We start from the raw sequence: 18,992 nt of genomic DNA on the forward strand, positions 1-18,992 counted from the left end.
AACATCTAATTGCCATTTAGGCATCATCTGTGTTTCCAAATGTCCATTGTCAGATAGTGAATACATTCTTATGGTTTTTCAGGATAATAAGCAGTCTTTAATTGCCAATTTAGAGAAGATTGGTTGGTTTGTATCTCCATAAAGAGATGATAGCCTGAAACTATAATTAGGATAATTCCCTTTAAACATTATGCAGTCAGTGTCAGACTGATAAAGTCACAAGCTGGGCTGGGATGCTGGGACTCCCTTTCGAGACCCCAGGCTCTGCCTTTTCAACGTACTCCAGTAACTTCTGCTGTGGGCTTTTCACGCTTCAAGTAGGGATAGTTTAGCAGAAAATGAGTGAAATTCCCCCTTTTTCAAGGCCCTTAGATAAGTCTCAGTGGGTTTGTTTGGTTCTCAGGACATCAGAAAACCAGAGCTTGAAAATAAGCCATGTGTCTACCATGGATATTAAGTAATGGTGCTCCAGGTATCTCAGTACTAATTAGAAATCCAAATGATAGTCTTTGTCTTCTCAGGAGAAGGTGTTTTCTCAATCACTCTAATGACAGGAAAGAGTTCCATAAATCCCTAGAAGATAGAAGTCAGGTTCCTGAAGTCTTTTTTTTTTTTTTTCTTTCTTTTTTTTTTGATAGCCTTTGAGCCTTGCGTGCTATGATGGATTTTCAACACAGAAAGCAGCTCTTGTACAATCTTCTGTCAGTGGTGTGGATTCTTTTGGAAGGGCTGGGAAATAAGCCTGGCTTAATTAGGCACTGCTAATGACATGAGCCACAGAGGCCAGGAACAAAGTTTTATTTCCCTCAGTTCTGTAAATTATGCAATTGGGGTTTCATTTGATACCCTTAATGCTCATCTACGCTGACCTGACACCCAAGGTGTACCACGCAGTGCCTCTTCCCCATTCTCCCCTCATTTAGCCCACCCCAGCCTGCCGTGCTAGCGACTCTGTGTCAAGTGGTACCTCAGGTCCTTGAGCCCCTAAGCAGCCAGGCATTAGAAGTCTGGCGCTTTCTATCTGAGTGTTAGTTATGTGGTTGAAATACTGATACACTGTTACAATCATTGTCGAAAATTCTCCAGGACCATGGCTGGCAGGGAAATGTGAATGTCCCCAAATTTGATTCTAACTTGGCTGCAGTTCTTGACATGGTTGAGGCTTGTGCTGTGGAGGTTCTTCTCGAGATTCTGTCTGTATCTGAGCCCCAGAAGGTTTGGGAACTGATAGGTTGACAGGAAATAATCAGCTTTCTGGGTGACCTTGAACAAATCACGCAAGCTTTCTAAACCTTGGTTTCCCCAGTCATTGAGGTTAGTGGTTCTCGACCTTTGGGATTTTGTGATCCAGTACCTTTTCTTTGTTTGTTTTTTTGTTTGTGGATGGGGGTGGGCAGGAGGCATTGGCTAAAAAGAAACTGAAGAAACAAAACAATAAAAAACACTGCTAGCTACACCACTATTATCTCATAAAAGAAAGGTCATGTTAACATCAAAAAAAACAATAGAAAGGCTATAATCTCAGAATAAAGGAGAGTTCTTTCAACTAAATAAATCTGAAACATTTTTAAATTCACACCTCTGTTCTTACTTTTTTCATTGTCTACAAACTAAGAGAAGGTTCATCCTGGAGGCTGGTGGCTCCTGTATTTTAAGCTGCCCTCTAGCCCCAATATCCTGGCCTGTTTGCAGTCACACCTCATCTCATATGAAGGTGCCCAGCATGTCTCCGGACACTTAGCAGATGCCCAGTTTATATTGAGTGTGTGAGTCCACAGCCCAGGCTTCATATGACCGGCAGGGCCCATGGTGTGAGGAGATATTTGGCAGCATCTATCTCCTTGATAAACAAAACTTAAAAAAAAATCTAGCCTGGAGTTTGCCTTGATGGTTTGGTGATACTTATATCCCAGGCGGTGCAGACACAGCACATGTAGGCTACAACGATACATGCCTTCAGCTCACATTGGAGCTTGTGCCTGCTCATGGTGGGTAACTCTTATTGAAGACTCCATCTCACATTTTCCTAATTGCCCTCTTGGCCCCTGGTCTCTTGCCTGACTGCATGCTATCTGGCAGAGCTGCCAAAGAGATCTTCTCAAATATGTCATTGCCTACCCCAAATTCCATCGTTTTTCTCACCGTTTCGAGGTTCTTCATTAAACAGATGCAGCTTCCTTGCCACCACTCTCCATAGCCCCCTTCTGTTCACTGTACTCGCTCTTTCTTCATTTCTAGTCACCTTGTCTCCTCACCGGCAGTATCATTCAGCAACCGATGGTGACAGTAACGGTGATAATGGTGGTAAAGATGGGTTGCCTTTTTCTTCATCATAGTCCTCATTGCCATTATCATCGTTATTTTCATCTTCTTCATTACCGTGGTCATAGCTCCTCTTCCTGCATGTAGCTCTTGACCAGGTATAACCTCAGTTGATCTTTACTACAAACTTCTGATGCTTGGAAGTTTCCAGTGAAGAACCTGAGACTCAGAGAGTTTAAGCAAGCAGCCTGAGCTGCATTCACAAGCCCTGGAACCAGGTCTTAAATACAAGTCTTCTGAACCAATATGTCCCTAACCGTTCAAGGGACAGAGCCATGGTCCTGCTTCTCCAACTCTTCCACCCTACAGGGATCTCACCCTTCTCTCAATTCCTATTGCACTTAAAGTCAGACAAGTGACAAATTATATCCAGTGTTTCCAGTTTCTTCTCTTTGCCCAATTTAGATCAGAAGTGAGGGTTCTGGGGTATAAACGTCTATGGGCTACACCATTCCTCGGAAAGCCCTTCATGGTGTAGATTCTGCCTCCCCGCTCATTTCTAGTCTGTGCTTTACTAGAAGTGTCCCGCTCACACTCACCTTTATATTCTTGAATGCTAGTCCCTCTCTTTGGGACACCTTACCCACCTTGGATATGTAGCAAACTTCCCTTTCCCCCCCAAAAGATTTGGGGGGAACATCAGTCCTCAGAAAAGCCCTCCCAATCCTCTCAGGCAAAGCTGGGGGCCTCTCCTTGCCTGTGTACCTCACGTGCCTTTCATGCACCTCTACTAAAGTCCTTATTGCAGAAGTTGGGGGATTCGGTTAACTCTGAGCCAAAGAAACTCTACGGTCCTCACCATTTTTCAAAGTTCCTAATTCTAATACACACAATCCACACTTCTACAGGCTTCTTACGACCTCTGGGTTCTGTTTCTCTCCTCTGTAGCTGGACGAAGGCACTCCTCCAGAACCAAAGGGAACGTTTGTCGACTATCAGACGACTGTGGTGAAATACTCCAAAGCCATTGCGGTAACAGCTCAGGAAATGGTAAGAAGAAAAAGCATTGCCCCACCCACTGCCGGTTTCCCTTTTACACACAGCACCCCTGAGTCTTCAGTTGTGGGCTCTGCCTTGGAGAGATTAGTCCCTGTCTGGTTCCTCCTGGGCCCCAGCTTCCGTCCTTTATCTGTGGTCTCTCTGGGAGCTTGTGGTCTAGAATCCCCAGTGTGCTGGGGTTCTCATCCTGTGAAAAGGCTGCAAGAGGGAATCAGAGATGACTCAGACTTGGGCATGAGGACAGGAGAGCAAAGGAAGGAGAGAAAATGAGACTCAAAGAAGAAATGAGAAGGAAGTTGGAAGTTACGGAGAAAGAAAAAAAATCCCATTCACTTCGCATCACAAAGGATTTGAGGTGTTTTTATAGATTTAAATTATAGTACACGAGGAGACATTTGGGGATAGAACAGAAACTGGTGGAATCGAATTATACTACTTGAACAAGAAGGTATTGCCAGTGTTTCAGGCAAAATGAAACAGCATGATTATGTTTAAAAAAAAAAAAATTCCTAAAAACGGAGGCATGTAACTTGGAGGTAACTTTATTTATTTATTTATTTTTTGCTAAAATATAATGCAGTCAGAATTATATTGTATGGCTCTTCATATATAAACGGCATTGAGAGACAGCTGCTATCTTGGTATGTTAAAAAATTGTGGAAAAGATAACAAATAGTGTCCTCAATGAATTAATAGGAATACGTAGTCAGAAAGCTCCTCTCATCTTTGAAAGCTCAGATGGTCCAGGACAAAATTTTGAAAGGTGCCTCTTTGCTGCTGCCACAGAAGCCTGAGTTGAGAGATCAAGCAGGCTTCCCAGGTGGAGGGACTGGCCTGAGCCATCACGAGTTTCCTGCCCCATCAGGTCCGCTGCCGGTCTGGACAGTTTTGTCATGTAGTCATGTGTCCACTAGAGGTTGAGCTTGGACCACAAAGTCTTCCCTGGCTGCTGCTGTTCATTCTTAGAAACTTTGTGATTGTGCCAGGCTTGTTGTTTAAAGGGATTTGGGCCGGGGAGGGAGGGAGGAACAGTGCCCATCTCAGTGACTATGAAAAGGCTGGCGTGTGCCGAGCTGGCCCTGCTCAGGGGTGCTCAGGCAGGCAAGTCACAGAAATAATCGTGAAGCCCTTCAGGGCTGATTCCTCTGGGCAAGGAGCACAGTGCAGCAAGGGTTGCACACATTTTGAGTGGCCCTCATGGTACTTCTGGAAGCTCTGCTGGTCCATCGTGACCTTTGGTGCCCATGCTCTTAAGGAGCCTGGCCTTGGCTGCGTTGCCGCTCCTGGGATAGCTGGCCTGGACCCTGACTTAGTGAGAGTCCCGCTTCACGGCCTTGAGTCGCCCAGAATCGATGTGCTGTTCCGCGTGGCAGGGCTCAAATGCAGCAACTCTTAGTACAGCCTCGCATTCCTTGTGACTCCACACCTCAGCCTGAAGGCCTGTAACATTTCCTGGTAAACATGCCTGAGACCGGCTGCACATTCCATCCCGCCCCAGTGGATATGCAGTCATTTAAAAGGGGTTTTAAAAGGCCCTTTAAAACCAAGGTCTTCAAATGCCACAGAGAGAGACAAAGTCTTGTCATCCAGGGTGAGAGACGAGGTGGGGCAGGAGGGAAACCTCTTATCCAACAGGGACAAGAATAGCTTTCTGGCTGGCAGGTTAAAACTACTGTTGTGAGAACAAAGGCATTTTTGTCAGAGGAAGAAGAAAAACGAAAAACTAGCATATTAGCTACTCGTATGTAGGGTACATTGAGGTAAGTTTTTCCATGAAACAGGAGGAAAATACTGAGTATCTTGATAATAAAAAGGTAGAACTTGACCATTTAGGCTACAGTATATCCTGTTAACTCAATTTCGGGCCAGAACCTTGTCATTCTGTGGCACAAATTTACTACAAAGCTTTATTCTGTATGAATTCCTTCCTCCAAAACATTTGTCTTATCCATCACTTCTCAGTCACCATTTCCTTCACAGCCCTGTCCTCATGCCCTCTATGCCTGGTGGGACCCACTCCTGGGTTCCTACAGCCCAGGTGAACTCGGCAGAAGCCTGTAGCAGGGCTGTGCACTGCACGGGGAGTATGCCCCCTAGTGGTTTTCCTGGGGAGCTCCTCTCCTTCCTGACCCACTGGGCTAGGCTGGCTGGGCTGCGGCTCTCACCTCCCAAAGTGGACCCTGGAGGCCTGGCCTCCACACTGCACGGCCTGAGTCTAGCATGTTGCCCATTGGCCCCACCAGGACCTGCTGGCCTGACAGGGGCCCTGGCCTGTTGTGTGCAATGCAGCATGGGCTTCGCTTGAACTGCCCTCTCCAGTGTCCAGCCCCAAACGCAAGCCAATAGCTTAAAAGTGAATGAAACCCTTTGGCTTCCAGTGGTATTAACACATGGTTCTCATGCTTTTCTCTGTGTGTGTTTTGTGTCTTGCTTGTTTTCTTTTTCCAGATGACTAAGTCGGTTACTAACCCGGAGGAATTGGGAGGACTGGCTTCACAAATGACCAGTGACTATGGGCACCTGGCTCTCCAGGGCCAGATGGCAGCAGCCACGGCGGAACCAGAGGAGGTCTGCCACCTTAAGCCCCTGTTTTACAAAGCCAACCCACCTGGTGCCCCCCCGCCCCCCCAGAAGACCCCAGCATGATAGCCAGAACCAAGCTTAGCTCCCACTACTGTGCTGCCAGCCCTCAGGCTCAGACCCAGTAGCCCCAGGCTGTGTTCAAGGCGCACTGTCCTTTCTCAGGCCAGCTGGTTGAGGTCTGGGGACACCTGGGCTTTGAGACAGAAGGACTCTGTTTACAGTCTTCTGCCAACTCACTGTGCCCTGGCCCATCAGCTGATGCCAAGGGCAGAACACCCACCACCATCTTCCTCTTGCTTCCTGCTCCTGCCCAGCACATTTCCCTTAATTATTTTTGTTTTGTTTTCCAAAAGCTCATAGAAGTGTTGGCAGAGCCAAGGATGGGGTTTAGTTGCCCCTTTCTTGAGAAAGGGCTGTATAGTCTGCTTTCATGAATCAAAGTCTTGCCCGAACATCATCGGTGGCTTTCTAAGAACTGCCCCATACTTCCTGTGGCCTTCTCTTCATTACCTTCCCTCAATTCACTTTCTTTAATGCCCAGTACAGACTTTGCCACAGGATGCCTGCACCTGTAAGAGTCTTAAAATGTCAACACGTTGGTCCCAACGCCGATTTTCTAAGAGCTCCCATGTCTAGTACCTCTGAGAAATCAAGTGGTCCACTGGGAACCACACAGGATGGGGGGGGACTCTGGGATGCCTGATTACATCTGTATCAGTGTGAGCCCACAGAAAGGGCCCGGGCCCCAGCTCCTACATGGCTCCTTAGAGAAAAAGAGCTCAGTCTGAAATAAAAAAGAATGGACTGGATTGCAGGGACACTGGGAAGACGAAGGTCACTGCATTCCATGAAATTCCTCAAGCTGTTTATTGAGCACAAACCCTGTTGGCCACATTCTTAAATGAACCAGGCCGTCAAGGCAGGAGGTTGTGACTAGTCTTCCCTTCTCCTTGCGGTAACAGTCAGCATCCTTAAATTACTCAGTGCTACTGTTTCTCCGGGGAGCCAGCTCTAAGCATGTCTTAACAAACGCCCCCAGAGATACTACAGAAATGAAGACCCCAAACAAAATCACTTTCTAACGTATGTTGTAACAATGCATGTAAATAGGAGTATCGTATATATGTACTTGCATACATATATATCTAGCATGGGATGATTTAAGTTTCTAACAGTGCCTGCGTTTTGAGATTTTAGAATGATTGAGCACTTAGGCTGGCAGCATGAATAATTCTATTCGTAATGAGTCTGTTAAGTCCCTACCAAGAAAGAAAAGTTCTCAGAGACCCACATCAGGATTCTGTTTGACTCTTTACACGGGCCCGTCATTTTTTAAAACTAGACGCCCTGTTTTAGTAAGATCACCTGGACGCCTAATTCATTTGATTTACATGTGAGTTTGAATTTCATAAACAAGTGTAAGGGGACTTACGTTACAGGAAGGAAGTTTGGTTGGACAAAGGGAAGAAGTGTTTGTCTTTGCAGGGAGATTAAAACAAAAAGAGACTGTGATTGCGACGCAGGTTTGGATCTGTCTCCAGAAATCTTTAAAAAGGGAACCTACAGCCATCTGCCCTGGTTAGTTTACATGTGGGCCTGCCTGAGTTACTGAGTGAAGACCCAATAATCTGTTGGAGCCCGACTTGTGAGTTCCACCCCATGTGTGAAACAAGCAGATTGTCTTCTTGCAGCCCAGATCATTGAAGCAAAATATGAAATAATGCCAAGGCAACCAGGAAAGAAAACGTATTGCTACAGGCACAACAACTAGCTACTTTAGTTATTCGCCCTGCCTTTGGAGCAGATGACATTTTCATTAAGGTTTTCCCTTTTCTCCATTACATCTTGAGATGTGTTTTACATTCCAGACACAAGAGCAGTGTGACCTGGAGCAAAAAGGGGCAGAGAGAGTATAAAATTACCAGTGGCTTGCAAAGGAAAATTCTTTGTGTGCATTTGCCAGACAGATATTTGAGGGAAAACTGAGAAGGTTAGGAGATCCCTGAAGCAATCATTTTTTATTCCAAGGCTATGGAATTATTTGTATACCCAAGAGGGCCCACATCACAGCATGTGAAAATATTTATATCCAGGGCACAGAAGAAGTTGCTCCCCTCCCTCCAGTCCTGCAGTTCACTGTGCCGAGTCAGCGTTTTGGTCTTTTCCAGAATGTGACAATTACAGGAAACGCCATAACTCTCTGCCCTCTGAACATCAAGTGGGAGCTTTATCTTGCTTATTTTTCCGTGGAAAATTGAAACTTTTGTTAACTTCTCTATGAAAACTTTTTTTTCTTCAGAAAAGTTAAAACCCTCAGGCAACTTTGCAATTTAAGATTAGTTTCCTCTTTTAATAAAAAAGAAGAAGAAAGAAAGAAATGCTGATCCAGGGAGCCACAATTCCTATGTGTAAATGCTGGGGAAATGTTTAGTGACTACAGCTTTGTCTCCGAGGAAACTGCTGTAACCACTTGTAATACTGCGTGTCTTCAAAGTTGGCAGGAAGGTTTGTCAAGAGCCTGTGGCGAGAACCACAGCCCTTTCTCCCAAGTGAGATGGGCATCCGCTCTCGAATTCTCTAAACTTTCCACTCCAAGACACATTTTCCGTAGGTGAGAAAGTGAAGCCCTGCTTCTGTTCTACACGCTCTTTATTTGTTCCTTCCATTTTTTCTGTCTAAGGAGAAACTGCAAAGTTTGTCAGATAAGATCCATTATCATCTTTTCAACTTTCACAAGCTCTCCCAGGCAAAGTGTATTTGACCTGGTTTCAGATGTGATTGTTTTTAAAGCCTGAGAGAAATCTGTACATTGAGTTTAGTTTTAGACAGTAACAGATCACTATTTCTTAGACCTTCCCCCTACCCCATTGAAATTCGATCCCAAACCTCATAAAGGCTAGGCTTCTAATTTCCCTCCAGGCACAAAGGATATGTATTCTCTTGTCCGTTTTACTTTTATTTGGGCAAGAAGGGAATAGAAGGTTTTTCTTGAGGTTCAAGTAATGCTTTACTAAACTTGACAATTTAAAACCCCAAGTTTAGTGTCTTTAAGCAGCATTGCTTTATAATAAACACTGGTCATGAGTTGGATCACCCTTGGGGCTGGTCATATACGCTGAGAAATTGAGTGTTGCTTTGAGAAACTTAGCATTTTTAAAACCCTTATCTATTTGAATGCAGTCTCAAAAAATGTCTTCCCTTTCTAGATGTTCCTCTGGCAGTACAAAACGTTCTGGAAAGTACAGTAGACTAGATGATTGTTTGGGTGATATGTTGATTCTGTTGTCCTCTTCCATTCAGCACCCTCGCCATCACAGGTGCCTGGGGAATAGAATAAGAGTATCAGAGTTTGTTTATCAAGTCCCGACAAAAGTCAGATGCTGTGCCATCCCATGCACCACCAATTACAGCATGTGAGACAATTATTTGTTCTTCCCCGTTTCACAGATAAGCAAACCAAGGCTCAGGGAGCTTAGATAAATTGTCCAAGACCACACAGCTACCATAGTGTTGAAGCCACTTTAAATAACTTTTCAGAAGAAGTGGCGTTTCAAATAAGTAAGGATTTGAACCCAGCTTTGTTAGGCACCCATTGCTCTATCCCCTGCAGCAAGCTGCCTCTTCACAACAGTAAACATTCACGTGGTGCTTTCTGAGATCTTTCCACATGCAGCTTTCATTCGGTTATCCATCAGCCCTGGGCAGTGGGCAGGATGGGCTCTATCCTGTGTCCCAGGGGAGGGAACAAAGACCCCAGGAGGTTAGCGGACTCACCTAGAGAGTCCAGTGTCCAGGAAAGGGCAGAGCTGGAAGCAAGTTCCATGGTCCTTTCTGCTACCCATGGGGCCCACACGGATGAAGGGTTAAGAGCAGAAATGGTGCTGAGCTGGGAATCCTGAGATCCTTTCTGTTACATTCAGCCCTCAGCCTGTAAAAACGAGTGAAGCCTATTTCAACTTGTCCTTTTTAACACCTGCGTGCTGTCCAAATAAGGTCATGCAGCCAGGTATACAGGCGGGTTGCGTGGCCAAACCTCAAGGGGACCTCCAGGCATCTAGAAGGTAACTGTCCTGGCACAGACCCGACTGCCAGGGCCAAGCCCTGGGTTGACCAACAACCCCAAGGACTTTTGCACCTGTCCCCTTCCTCTAGTCTCATCCCTTTACTTTCTGGTGCCACTCTTCCTCAGTGCTCCCTAACTGGAATCCCACCTCTAGTGACATTGTGCCAGCTCTCACCGTTGCATTTCAAGACCTTTGCTACATGCATGATGTCACCTCCAAGAAAGCAGTAAGCATGAGGACTTTTTAAAGCCTGGTTTTTGGAGAGGGGGCTGAGGGCGTCAGAGTGGGGTTAAGGACGCATTCCCACCATGCAGCGTGTCCTCCCACGGATTTCAGGTCTGAGACAGCACAGGAGCAGGCCCTTCTGCCTCCCACACCCAGGGTGATTTGGGAGAGATTGAAGAGGCCTGGGCTGTCCCAGTGCCCCATCTGTACACAGAGAGCTCAGGCATGGCTCCATACAGGGAGCAGGATTCAGGGTTTTCTTAGCACAACAGTTTCACCCCTTATTCTTCAGAACCCCAACCTAGGAGGAGCTTTGGGAGTTCTGCATGTTGAACTCAACTCTCACTTTTTAAACATAATTGAAGTGTTTGTTTTTTTTTAACTGTCAGGAAAAGTCGCATGTCCTTTTGCATGTATTCTAGGCCAAATGGTAACCCAGGCTCGCCCTGGGCCGCTGGGTGGTTTGTGCAGACCTTCGGCTGATGCAGCTCTGCCCTGCCCACTATGGTCAGGAAACTGAGAAAACGCCTGTTAGCTTCATGTATACACGTGACAGGCTTTTCTCAACACTGTGCAACCAAAGCAAATTCAGAAATAAGTTGGTGGCTGAGGCTGTAACTGGCCTTCATAACCCTGACTTTTAAACTTAGGTTCACTCAGTCTCATTGACTTTTTATTGAGTCAAGGACATACATTTTAACTCATAAAGGAACAGTATACTAATAAGAAATTACTTCTCCTAATTTTACAAGTTGAGGTTCCATGAGAGCTTTTATTGCGGGGGGTGGGGGGAGTAGGGAGCGCTGCTGCTAAGTGGGGGAAAAAAATCGAAGAAGTTAGAAAAACATTGATCTCATGGGTAGAACACTGTCCTGGGATTAGAGACCTGGATTCTCCTCTGGCTTTCCCAGGAACAGGCAGTGTGATCTTGGGTCCATCACGTCTCTTCTCTGGGCCTCCGTCTCTTCATCTGTAAATGGGGAGGTTGAGCTGGTAAGGTCATTTGTATTTGGAAGTTCCATGAAGGTTTCTTTCTCCATCTGTCCCTTACCTCACTTTCCCAGCAGCACCTTTCACGTACAGATCTGTCATCATCACCAGCAGAGCTCTTGCTTTTGGATTAGCTCTGACCCTTGACTCCTTAGGGTTAAACTAAATGGATCTGAAAAGTTTTGAGAGCCAGGTTGAGTTTAAAACTTTAATGGGGCGTCCCCCCCTCACCCCCACCCCCTGCTTCTAGTTGAACTTGTGCTTAAAGTAAGAAACGTGCCCAGCAAACAGCTATATTTAAAGGGCATTACTGCTGTGGGGGCTGAATTAGAGGACCTCTCCCCTCCTCAGTGGCAGCCTTGTTGCTGCATTGGTCCAGACCTGTTAGCAAAGCTGCCACATTGTGTGATCCTGGGGTGCCACTCCTATTGTATTCTACATGGAGATGGTCTACAAGAACCCCTGCCTGACTGTGACGTTTGTGCAAACCCCTGTGTACAGTAAAGGACACCTCAAAGAGCAGAAGGCCAACTTTCTGGAGGAGGAGAGTTTTCTAGTAAATGGATTTAAACATCCTTTGGACCTTAAGTGGTTAAGGGAATTCACAGTAAGTAAGGGTTTCAACAATAGGAGAGTTAACCTTTGCAACCTCCTTCACTCCTCAGAGTCCCCTTCCTTAAACTCTGACTAATGGGACATTGGAAGATATCATCCATGTGGCCAGCTCTCCCGGGTGTCGTTCCCAATACTTGAGGCTGCTTAGTAGGTCTTCATGACAGATGCGGGGAGGATCGGTCACAGCTTCTTCCTGTTGTGGTTTCTTGAAAATGACTAGAAAATGACTAAAGCTTAAAGGGTTGTTTGTTGTTTGTTTGTTTTTAGTTGCTTACCTGGGCTGAAGGACAGGTTATTTGGCAGCTGTATTGATCAAACCCAAATGAAAATTGATGTGAAAGAGCCAGAAGAATGTAAACTCTGGGAGGTGGCAGTGGAATTTACTGCACCTTAAAGAGACAGCTGGCAGCTTATCCACAGTGGAGCTCATTTGGCTGTTTTTAGGCAAAGTACCTTTTACAATCATACACAAGCCAGGGGTCATTAAAAGAATGCATTCCTGGTGAGCCCTCAGCTCTAAAAATGTACCTTTTGAAAGACACCTCCAACCTGGCCTGATAGAAGAGAAGCCTGGGCCCAGCGTGGTGGCTCTCCCCGCAGGGTACAGCTGACGAGCGGAATGCTCTGGTTGGTAAACATACCAGTTTTGCAAGAATCTGAATGCTTAGAAATATGCTTAATACTAAAGCTGTATATTTTGAACTTCTAATTATCCTCCAGGGCTGTTGTGAGGAATAAATGAAATTAAACGCATTACCTGCTTAGAAGAGGCCATGGCACACAGTAGGAGCGCAATAAATGCTTGCTGCAGGAATAACAGAATTATCCAGCAGAGTTCATCTAATTGACGTTCTTATCAGGTGGCGCAGGATACAGATAAGCAATACACCAGGAAAGGCAGCAAATATCAGGAAAGCATTACACTGGCATGAAGGGGTGCCGGCTCGCTTACTGTGGACAGTCTCTGAAAAGGGAAGTGAAATCAACCAAATTCCATACTTCACCAAGCACAGACTCCTAATAGCAGTGGAATTTTCCTAGCCAGGCTCCCATAGGACATAGGAGAAATTTTCCACATAGGGAGGACCTCGACGGCCGGGTCCATGATGCTTGTGCTTCCCCACCCCGGCTGCCTCCACAGATCGGCTTCCAGATTCGTACTCGCGTGCAGGACCTGGGCCACGGCTGTATCTTCCTGGTGCAGAAGGCGGGGGCCCTCCAGGTGTGCCCCACCGACAGCTACACCAAGAGGGAGCTCATCGAGTGTGCCCGCGCAGTCACAGAGAAGGTAAGGAGCAGTCCTTGGGTCAGACACTGCCACTGTGACCCCCGGTGACCAGGAATGTGAGGTGGGAAGGAGCCATAAACAACCCAGCCAGGTCAGTTCTGGTCGTCTGCCCTCCCGATCAGGGTCTCCCCAGGGACGGGGAGCGTCAGGAAGCTGAGGGTGATCCATAGCCCTGAAAAACTGAGAGCACGAGAGGGAAAGTCCCACGAAGGTCAGGGCTCTACCTTGAAGGGGCTCTCCCCGGACAAACTGGACAGACCATCAAAGTCAAGGTCAGCACCAGGAGCCCCTCCCTTCAACCCCTTTGACCCTTTCGCCCCTGGGGCTTCCTCCTTCTCAGGGAGGCTCCCAGGTGCTGAGAGCTGAGTAAGAAAGACCTAAAGTTCCTTTCCTGTAACCTCTTTGTTTCCAGATGAGACAGTGAGGTGGGAGAGAGTTAAGTGCCTGCCTGAAGTCGCGCGGCACCTTGGTGGGACGGCAGGAGCCTGCATGGCATTTTCTGACTCGAAGGGCAAGTTGTGTGTAGAGAGAATCACCTAGTGTAGTGGATGGTGCTCTGGGATCTCAGCTGAGGCACAGCACCTTGCGGAGCCTTGATTTCCTCGTCTGCAAAATGAGGATAAGGAAATATCATGCTTGGCCCGTAGGGTTGTGCAGGTTACATGCAACGGTATGTGTCTACATGCTTGGCACAGTGCCAAGCACGGGTCAACATTTTATCAGTGCCACCTGCTGTTCTTTGTAAACTGTCCTCCAGCACTGTCCTCTGGGAAGTTTTCCCTGGCTAACAATGCCCGGTTCTGAACGCCCCTCCGTTCCCAGTGTCTCCTTCACTCACCCGCACTATGCTAATCTTTTGCTTTGCTTATTTCTCTGAGTCGTTTTTCAGGGCAGCTGTTTTACGGGCCGCCAGAAGTGCAAGCTGAAGCATCCGTGCTTGGCTGACTTTCCCTGTCCCTCACTCGGGTTCTTAGCACATAGAGCTCTGCACTGTTTAGAAGCTTGGCAACAGGACGTGAGGTGTGGGTGGAGACTCCTCACCTGGAAGCTGCCCTACAGAGGCTGCTCTGTACGCGATCCCTCGCCGAGGCCAAGCCGAAGCCTGGCCATCGCCTGCACCCCCACAGGATTGTCCAGGCCTCCCTGGACTCCACAGGACGAGGAAATCAATCTCTCAGCTCGAGGAAGGCACTCTCCCTCCTTTCAAAGCCCTTCCTTGTTATTAGAGTTACTCTTGCCAAGTTTCCCCGTAGAAGACATTGTAGCAGGAACATCAGGGAGGGGAGGAGGGGTCCAGGCTGCATGATGTTGGTGAGCCTGGCCAAGCAATGTGATTTTCCTGAGCTGGCCTCGGTCTTGCTGCTTGCCCCAGCAGAGGAGCCCTGATTTAGGACATCTGGAGAAGGCCCAAAGCCAGGGAGGTGGCTCATTCAGAGCAACTGGTCTTTTGGTATCTCTTGCTAAGGGTACCTGCCTTCTAATCGCGTGCTCCCCACCCTCACCTGGTGTCTTTCTAACATGCCGTGGATGTGTCTGTGTAACTTCCCCCAACCATGAGCCCCTTGACTTGTTCCCTTTTTGTCCTCATCCTCTAGTGACTAGTAGGTGCTCAATAAATGCTGCTGACTTACCTTTCACAGTGGGGCGGGTGGGGGGGCGATATTTCTGTGGTCTTTCTAGCTGAGAGGGTCCCTCCCAGACTTCTGATTATACTTGTTTTGGCCTTTGTCACCAGAATGGGGCTCCAAGCCTGCTGGGAGTTCTTTCCAAAAACTGGATCCCTCATTCCCAGGCCAACTCCGTGCCAGTCTGACTTAGCTTTCCCTGGTGGGACATAGTGATATTTAACTTGGGAGGTAGTTGCTTTAGGGCTGTTCTTGGGACATGGCGGGTGCTCTCTGCCCTTCTTGCCAGGCTGTGTCCACAGCCTCTGCTAAGAGCTGAGCAGTATAGGAGGGAGAAAGTGTTCAAACTTGGTGCCTCTCACCTGATGCTGTAACTCCCCTGTCCTGTCAGTGTGTCTTAAAAAAATGCATTCACAAAACATTTTCAGACTCCTCTTTTGGTCAGCCATAGTCAAGGAGGGTGGGTGTGTGTACACGGGGATTAGTATGATGGCTCCTGGCCTCAGAGGGCCTCCAGCCACTAGCCGGATGCTTGCTGTTTATAACCTATGGTAAGTGGCCATCCTGAGGGTAGAATCCTCAGGAGGTCCAGCCGTCTCTCTGGAAGAAGACAGTGGGGAAGGCGTCCCATTGGGGACTTCGAGCTGCCTCTTGCAGGATGAGTAGGTCTGTGGCTGGAGAAAAAGATAGGGAGCATTGGAGGCAGAGGACAGACCCACTGGGAGTGGGGAGAAGTGCAGGGTGTTTGGGGAAGTGAGGAGCTGGCTGGTATAGTAATGAGCTATAGTGATGACGTAAGGAGCTGGTAAGGGGTAGGAGGCTGGAGAAGCTGAACCTGGTTCACCTCCTCCATAGCCTGGGAGAATTGTACACAGGGATGTGGTGAGATCAGGTTTGTGTTACGAGCGTTTCTAGGAACAGTGAGGCTGGACTGGACGGGGGGTGGCAGGCGGCAGTGTAGGGCCTCTGACGTGAGCGACGCTGAGTGCACACCTTAGCCAGCTTGCTGGCCTCTCAGGTCACTGGAATTATGGGGTGGCAGGTAATGGCTTGAGGGAGTGTTGGGGTGGAGACATAACACACAGTGATTCCCTCTGGGCTCCAGCCCCTCTGGGGTTCACTATGGAGAGTTTCTAATCAAGAGGTGGCCCAGGGAGTGGTGAGTGTTAGCAGAGAGGGCTGTCCTACAGAAAAGCTGATCGAAGGGCACAGAAGTGGCCGCACCTTTCAGAGGAAGCTGAGCCCTTATTCTTCCTTGTGGTCTCAGAAACGTAATCATAAACAATAGCATCTGCCCTCTACCAAACACTTACTACGTGCCAAGTGCCACGCTAGACAATTGGACATACGTTTTCCTGCCCATAATGCTACCAACCACCCTGAGAGACAAGAAGCAATAGCCCCATTTTACAGACGAGGAAACGGCTTAGAGAGGTGACACCACCTGCCCAAGGTCAGGTGGCCAGCAAGTGGCGAAGCTGGTGTTCCAACTGAGGCCGTTGGCCCTAAACAGTGCTGTTAACCCCAAAGTTGCATCAACTCCCAGAGAAACGTCAGTGTTCTCAGAGTCCACGCACACTTGGGTTCCGTTTCCTTCACTTCTCCGCTCCCGCTGACAGTCCCTCATTGCCTACAGGTGTCCTTGGTGCTGTCAGCTCTCCAGGCTGGGAACAAGGGGACCCAAGCATGTATCACGGCCGCCACTGCCGTGTCCGGAATCATCGCCGACCTGGACACCACCATCATGTTTGCGACTGCTGGGACCCTGAACGCAGAGAACAACGAGACCTTCGCAGACCACAGGTACAGGGCTCCTGGATGGGGAGAGGGTCGGGCTGGCCGGCAGGACCTCAGAGATGCCACCCAGCAGCCGGAGATGTGGTCATTTGTTTTGGTTTCAACAAGATGCTCAAGTGGGGAAAGTAAACCGTGTAATCCAAATAACCCCTTTTGCCAACTGTCAACACGAAGTGCATTCCAGCTTCGCCTCTCACAGCCTAAATCCAGCCTGCTCTGCACAGGCTTTTCGATCTTTCACTTTCCAGGCTGGAGAACAGTGTCTCTGATTTGCTTACCCACCCCGGTGGGCTCGGAGAAGCAGGGGCAAGTGCAGTGAGGTCTTCCACGTTTTGGGGAGTGGGGCTCCGAGCCTGCTGTCTCTCCTGGGCTGGCATCTCTTCAGGCGCCACTCAAAGGCTGATGCCGGCGTCTCTGTTTGTTGCTGGAGACCACCCATACCCTCACCACGTGTCCAGCACCCTTTTCCTCCCTCTTAAGTCCCAGGGCTGGATTGGGAGAGTATCCCAGTGTCTGGTTGCCCCTTCCAGGACCCAGCCTCTTGGGCTCCGATGTGCTCACAGTTCCCTGGATCTGTGAAGTCTTTCTAGGGAGAATGGGAACCACTGGAAAGAAGTTGGCCTCTCATTTAGGGCTGGGGGGAGGGGGCAAACTGGTGGGCCTGAATCTTTCATTGAAGTTTTTAGTAAAAACTTTGAAGTTTTTAGTAATTGACCATGTGAATCCTGGGCTGACTTGCCTCTCCTCTCCCGGTTTCCCCACATGGAAGATGAACGCCCTCGATAAGGGAGGGAAACATAACGCTCCTCTTCTTCAAAGCCCTTTAACAAAAAGCCCCTGTGAAGGGTTTCTTTTCTTCTCAACTACTAGTAACCAAGCTTTGCCCTTTGTTTCTCCCCCTCCCATCTGCCCTCGCTCTTCCTCAGGGAGAACATTCTGAAGACAGCCAAGGCCTTGGTGGAAGACACGAAACTTCTGGTGTCGGGGGCCGCGTCCACTCCAGACAAGCTGGCCCAGGCAGCTCAGTCCTCAGCAGCCACCATCACCCAGCTCGCCGAGGTGGTCAAGCTGGGCGCTGCCAGCCTGGGCTCTGACGACCCCGAGACCCAGGTACAGGTGCACCTGAGGGATGGGGTGTCTTCATAGCCCCACAAACACTCTACACCAGGCCTCCGAAGAAGCCAAAGCAAAATAGGAACTTTGAAGTCAACAATATGTGTATGTGTCTATGGTTTGGGGGCCGGGAGGATGCCGTTATCCCAGGCAGATGGTGACATAGACCGTAGTGGTGGCTGTGGGCGTGGGAGACACGCCAACACATCTGGGAGAACTCGGTAAAGAAGAAACAGCCAGGCTTAGTGAAAGATTGAACACAATGAGCATTTGGAGGTCAGGGAGAAGGAGGCGGCAAGAATGCCTCCACGTTTCAGGCTAGGTCGGTGAGTGGAGGGGGCTCACGTACAAAGCTGGAGCTCCCTGGAGGGAGAGCTGGCGTGGGCGGGGGACGGAGGTGAGTTCAGTTTGGGAAATGTTAAATGAGAAGTGGCATAGAGACGTGCAGGTACAACTTGTGAGTGGGCCCAAGGCTGCTCAGGTATGGATATGTGGTCATCCAGAGCATGGCTGTGACCACTGCAGAGGAAAACTGTGAGTGAGAGGAGGGGGGTGGGGGTTAAAGCAGAGCCCTGATGCATCCAGTATTTAAGAGCATTTAAGGAGAAAGGAGGCCTAAGGAGATTGAGAAGCAGGTGCAGCTAGGAGAAGGAAAGCCAAGGGGCCTGATGCTAAGAGGAGGGAGGCTTCACCCCTCCAGAGATGGCTGAGTCAAGAAAGATGAAAGTCTGAGAGCTGGCCACTGGCCCAGGTGCCATGGAGGGCAGTGGTGACCCCAGCCGGGGCTGTTTGTGTGGAGTGGCAGGGTGGTCATGTGAGGGTGAAGAAACGAAGCCACGTCCATAGACACCATAAGTGAGACGTTCGGCTCTGAAGGGGGAGAGAGAGGAGCCAGAGGGGTAGGGAAGGGCCCTCTGCTTTTACACTCCGCTTCCAATTTGGCAGTTTCATTGAAGTTATCTGCCTGTTACTTGGTCCCCCGACCTAGACTGTCAGCTCCTCAAGGACAGTAACCTAAGCTCCCAACCCAGCTCTCGGCACGAAGCGGATACCCCATCAATATATGTTCAGCTGTTGTTGAACTAACAGCCAACCAGGCCATCAGCCCATTCCCTAGTGCGAAACCCAAAAATCCCTCTGTTCTCTGTCCCAGCACCATCGAATGTGAAATGCTTCTGTTTTCACTGCTGAAACTATACTCCATAAACTAGTCTACTTGGCCCCTTTGGACAAAATTGGATAGAAAGCCCCCTGCTGTTCAGTGCCTGGGTTGACGACAGCTACGGTTCTGGTTAACATAAGGCCCCCAGTTTTGCCCCCATGTGGCCGTGACCTTCCCGTCCTCCACCCTCCACAGGAGCAGAGGTCGGT

The 18,992-nt window shown here is 48.6% G+C and overlaps 1 protein-coding gene and 1 long non-coding RNA gene across 12 annotated transcripts in view; one reads left to right on the forward strand and one right to left on the reverse strand.

Annotated features, from left to right (window-relative positions):
• The window catches only part of TLN2 (talin 2), a 410,573-nt gene that overhangs the window by 347,180 nt on the left and 44,401 nt on the right, over positions 1 to 18,992 (forward strand). For all 9 annotated transcript variants that reach the window (XM_019755358.3, XM_074327637.2, XM_019755356.3 and 6 more), the window contains 5 exons: positions 3,211 to 3,312; positions 5,770 to 5,889; positions 12,940 to 13,086; positions 16,348 to 16,514; positions 17,435 to 17,618. In XM_019755358.3, coding sequence (XP_019610917.2) covers positions 3,211 to 3,312; positions 5,770 to 5,889; positions 12,940 to 13,086; positions 16,348 to 16,514; positions 17,435 to 17,618 — 720 coding nt within the window. The remainder of the gene's footprint in view (positions 1 to 3,210; positions 3,313 to 5,769; positions 5,890 to 12,939; positions 13,087 to 16,347; positions 16,515 to 17,434; positions 17,619 to 18,992) is intronic.
• Positions 8,536 to 12,944, reverse strand: LOC109460194 (uncharacterized). 3 transcript variants are annotated; one of them, XR_016020865.1, is made up of 5 exons: positions 12,556 to 12,944; positions 11,245 to 12,422; positions 11,080 to 11,163; positions 9,679 to 9,832; positions 8,536 to 9,225 (listed from the first exon to the last, which is right to left on the reverse strand). It is a non-coding gene; the product is annotated as an uncharacterized LOC109460194 (long non-coding RNA). The 3 variants fall into 3 exon arrangements; XR_016020864.1 differs by having other exon boundaries at positions 11,245 to 12,014; positions 12,327 to 12,944; XR_002139486.3 differs by having other exon boundaries at positions 11,245 to 12,944.

Source organism: Rhinolophus sinicus, chromosome 3, assembly GCF_057876585.1.
Source record: "Rhinolophus sinicus isolate RSI-liver-muscle chromosome 3, RSI-T2T, whole genome shotgun sequence".
NCBI lineage: Eukaryota > Metazoa > Chordata > Mammalia > Chiroptera > Rhinolophidae > Rhinolophus > Rhinolophus sinicus.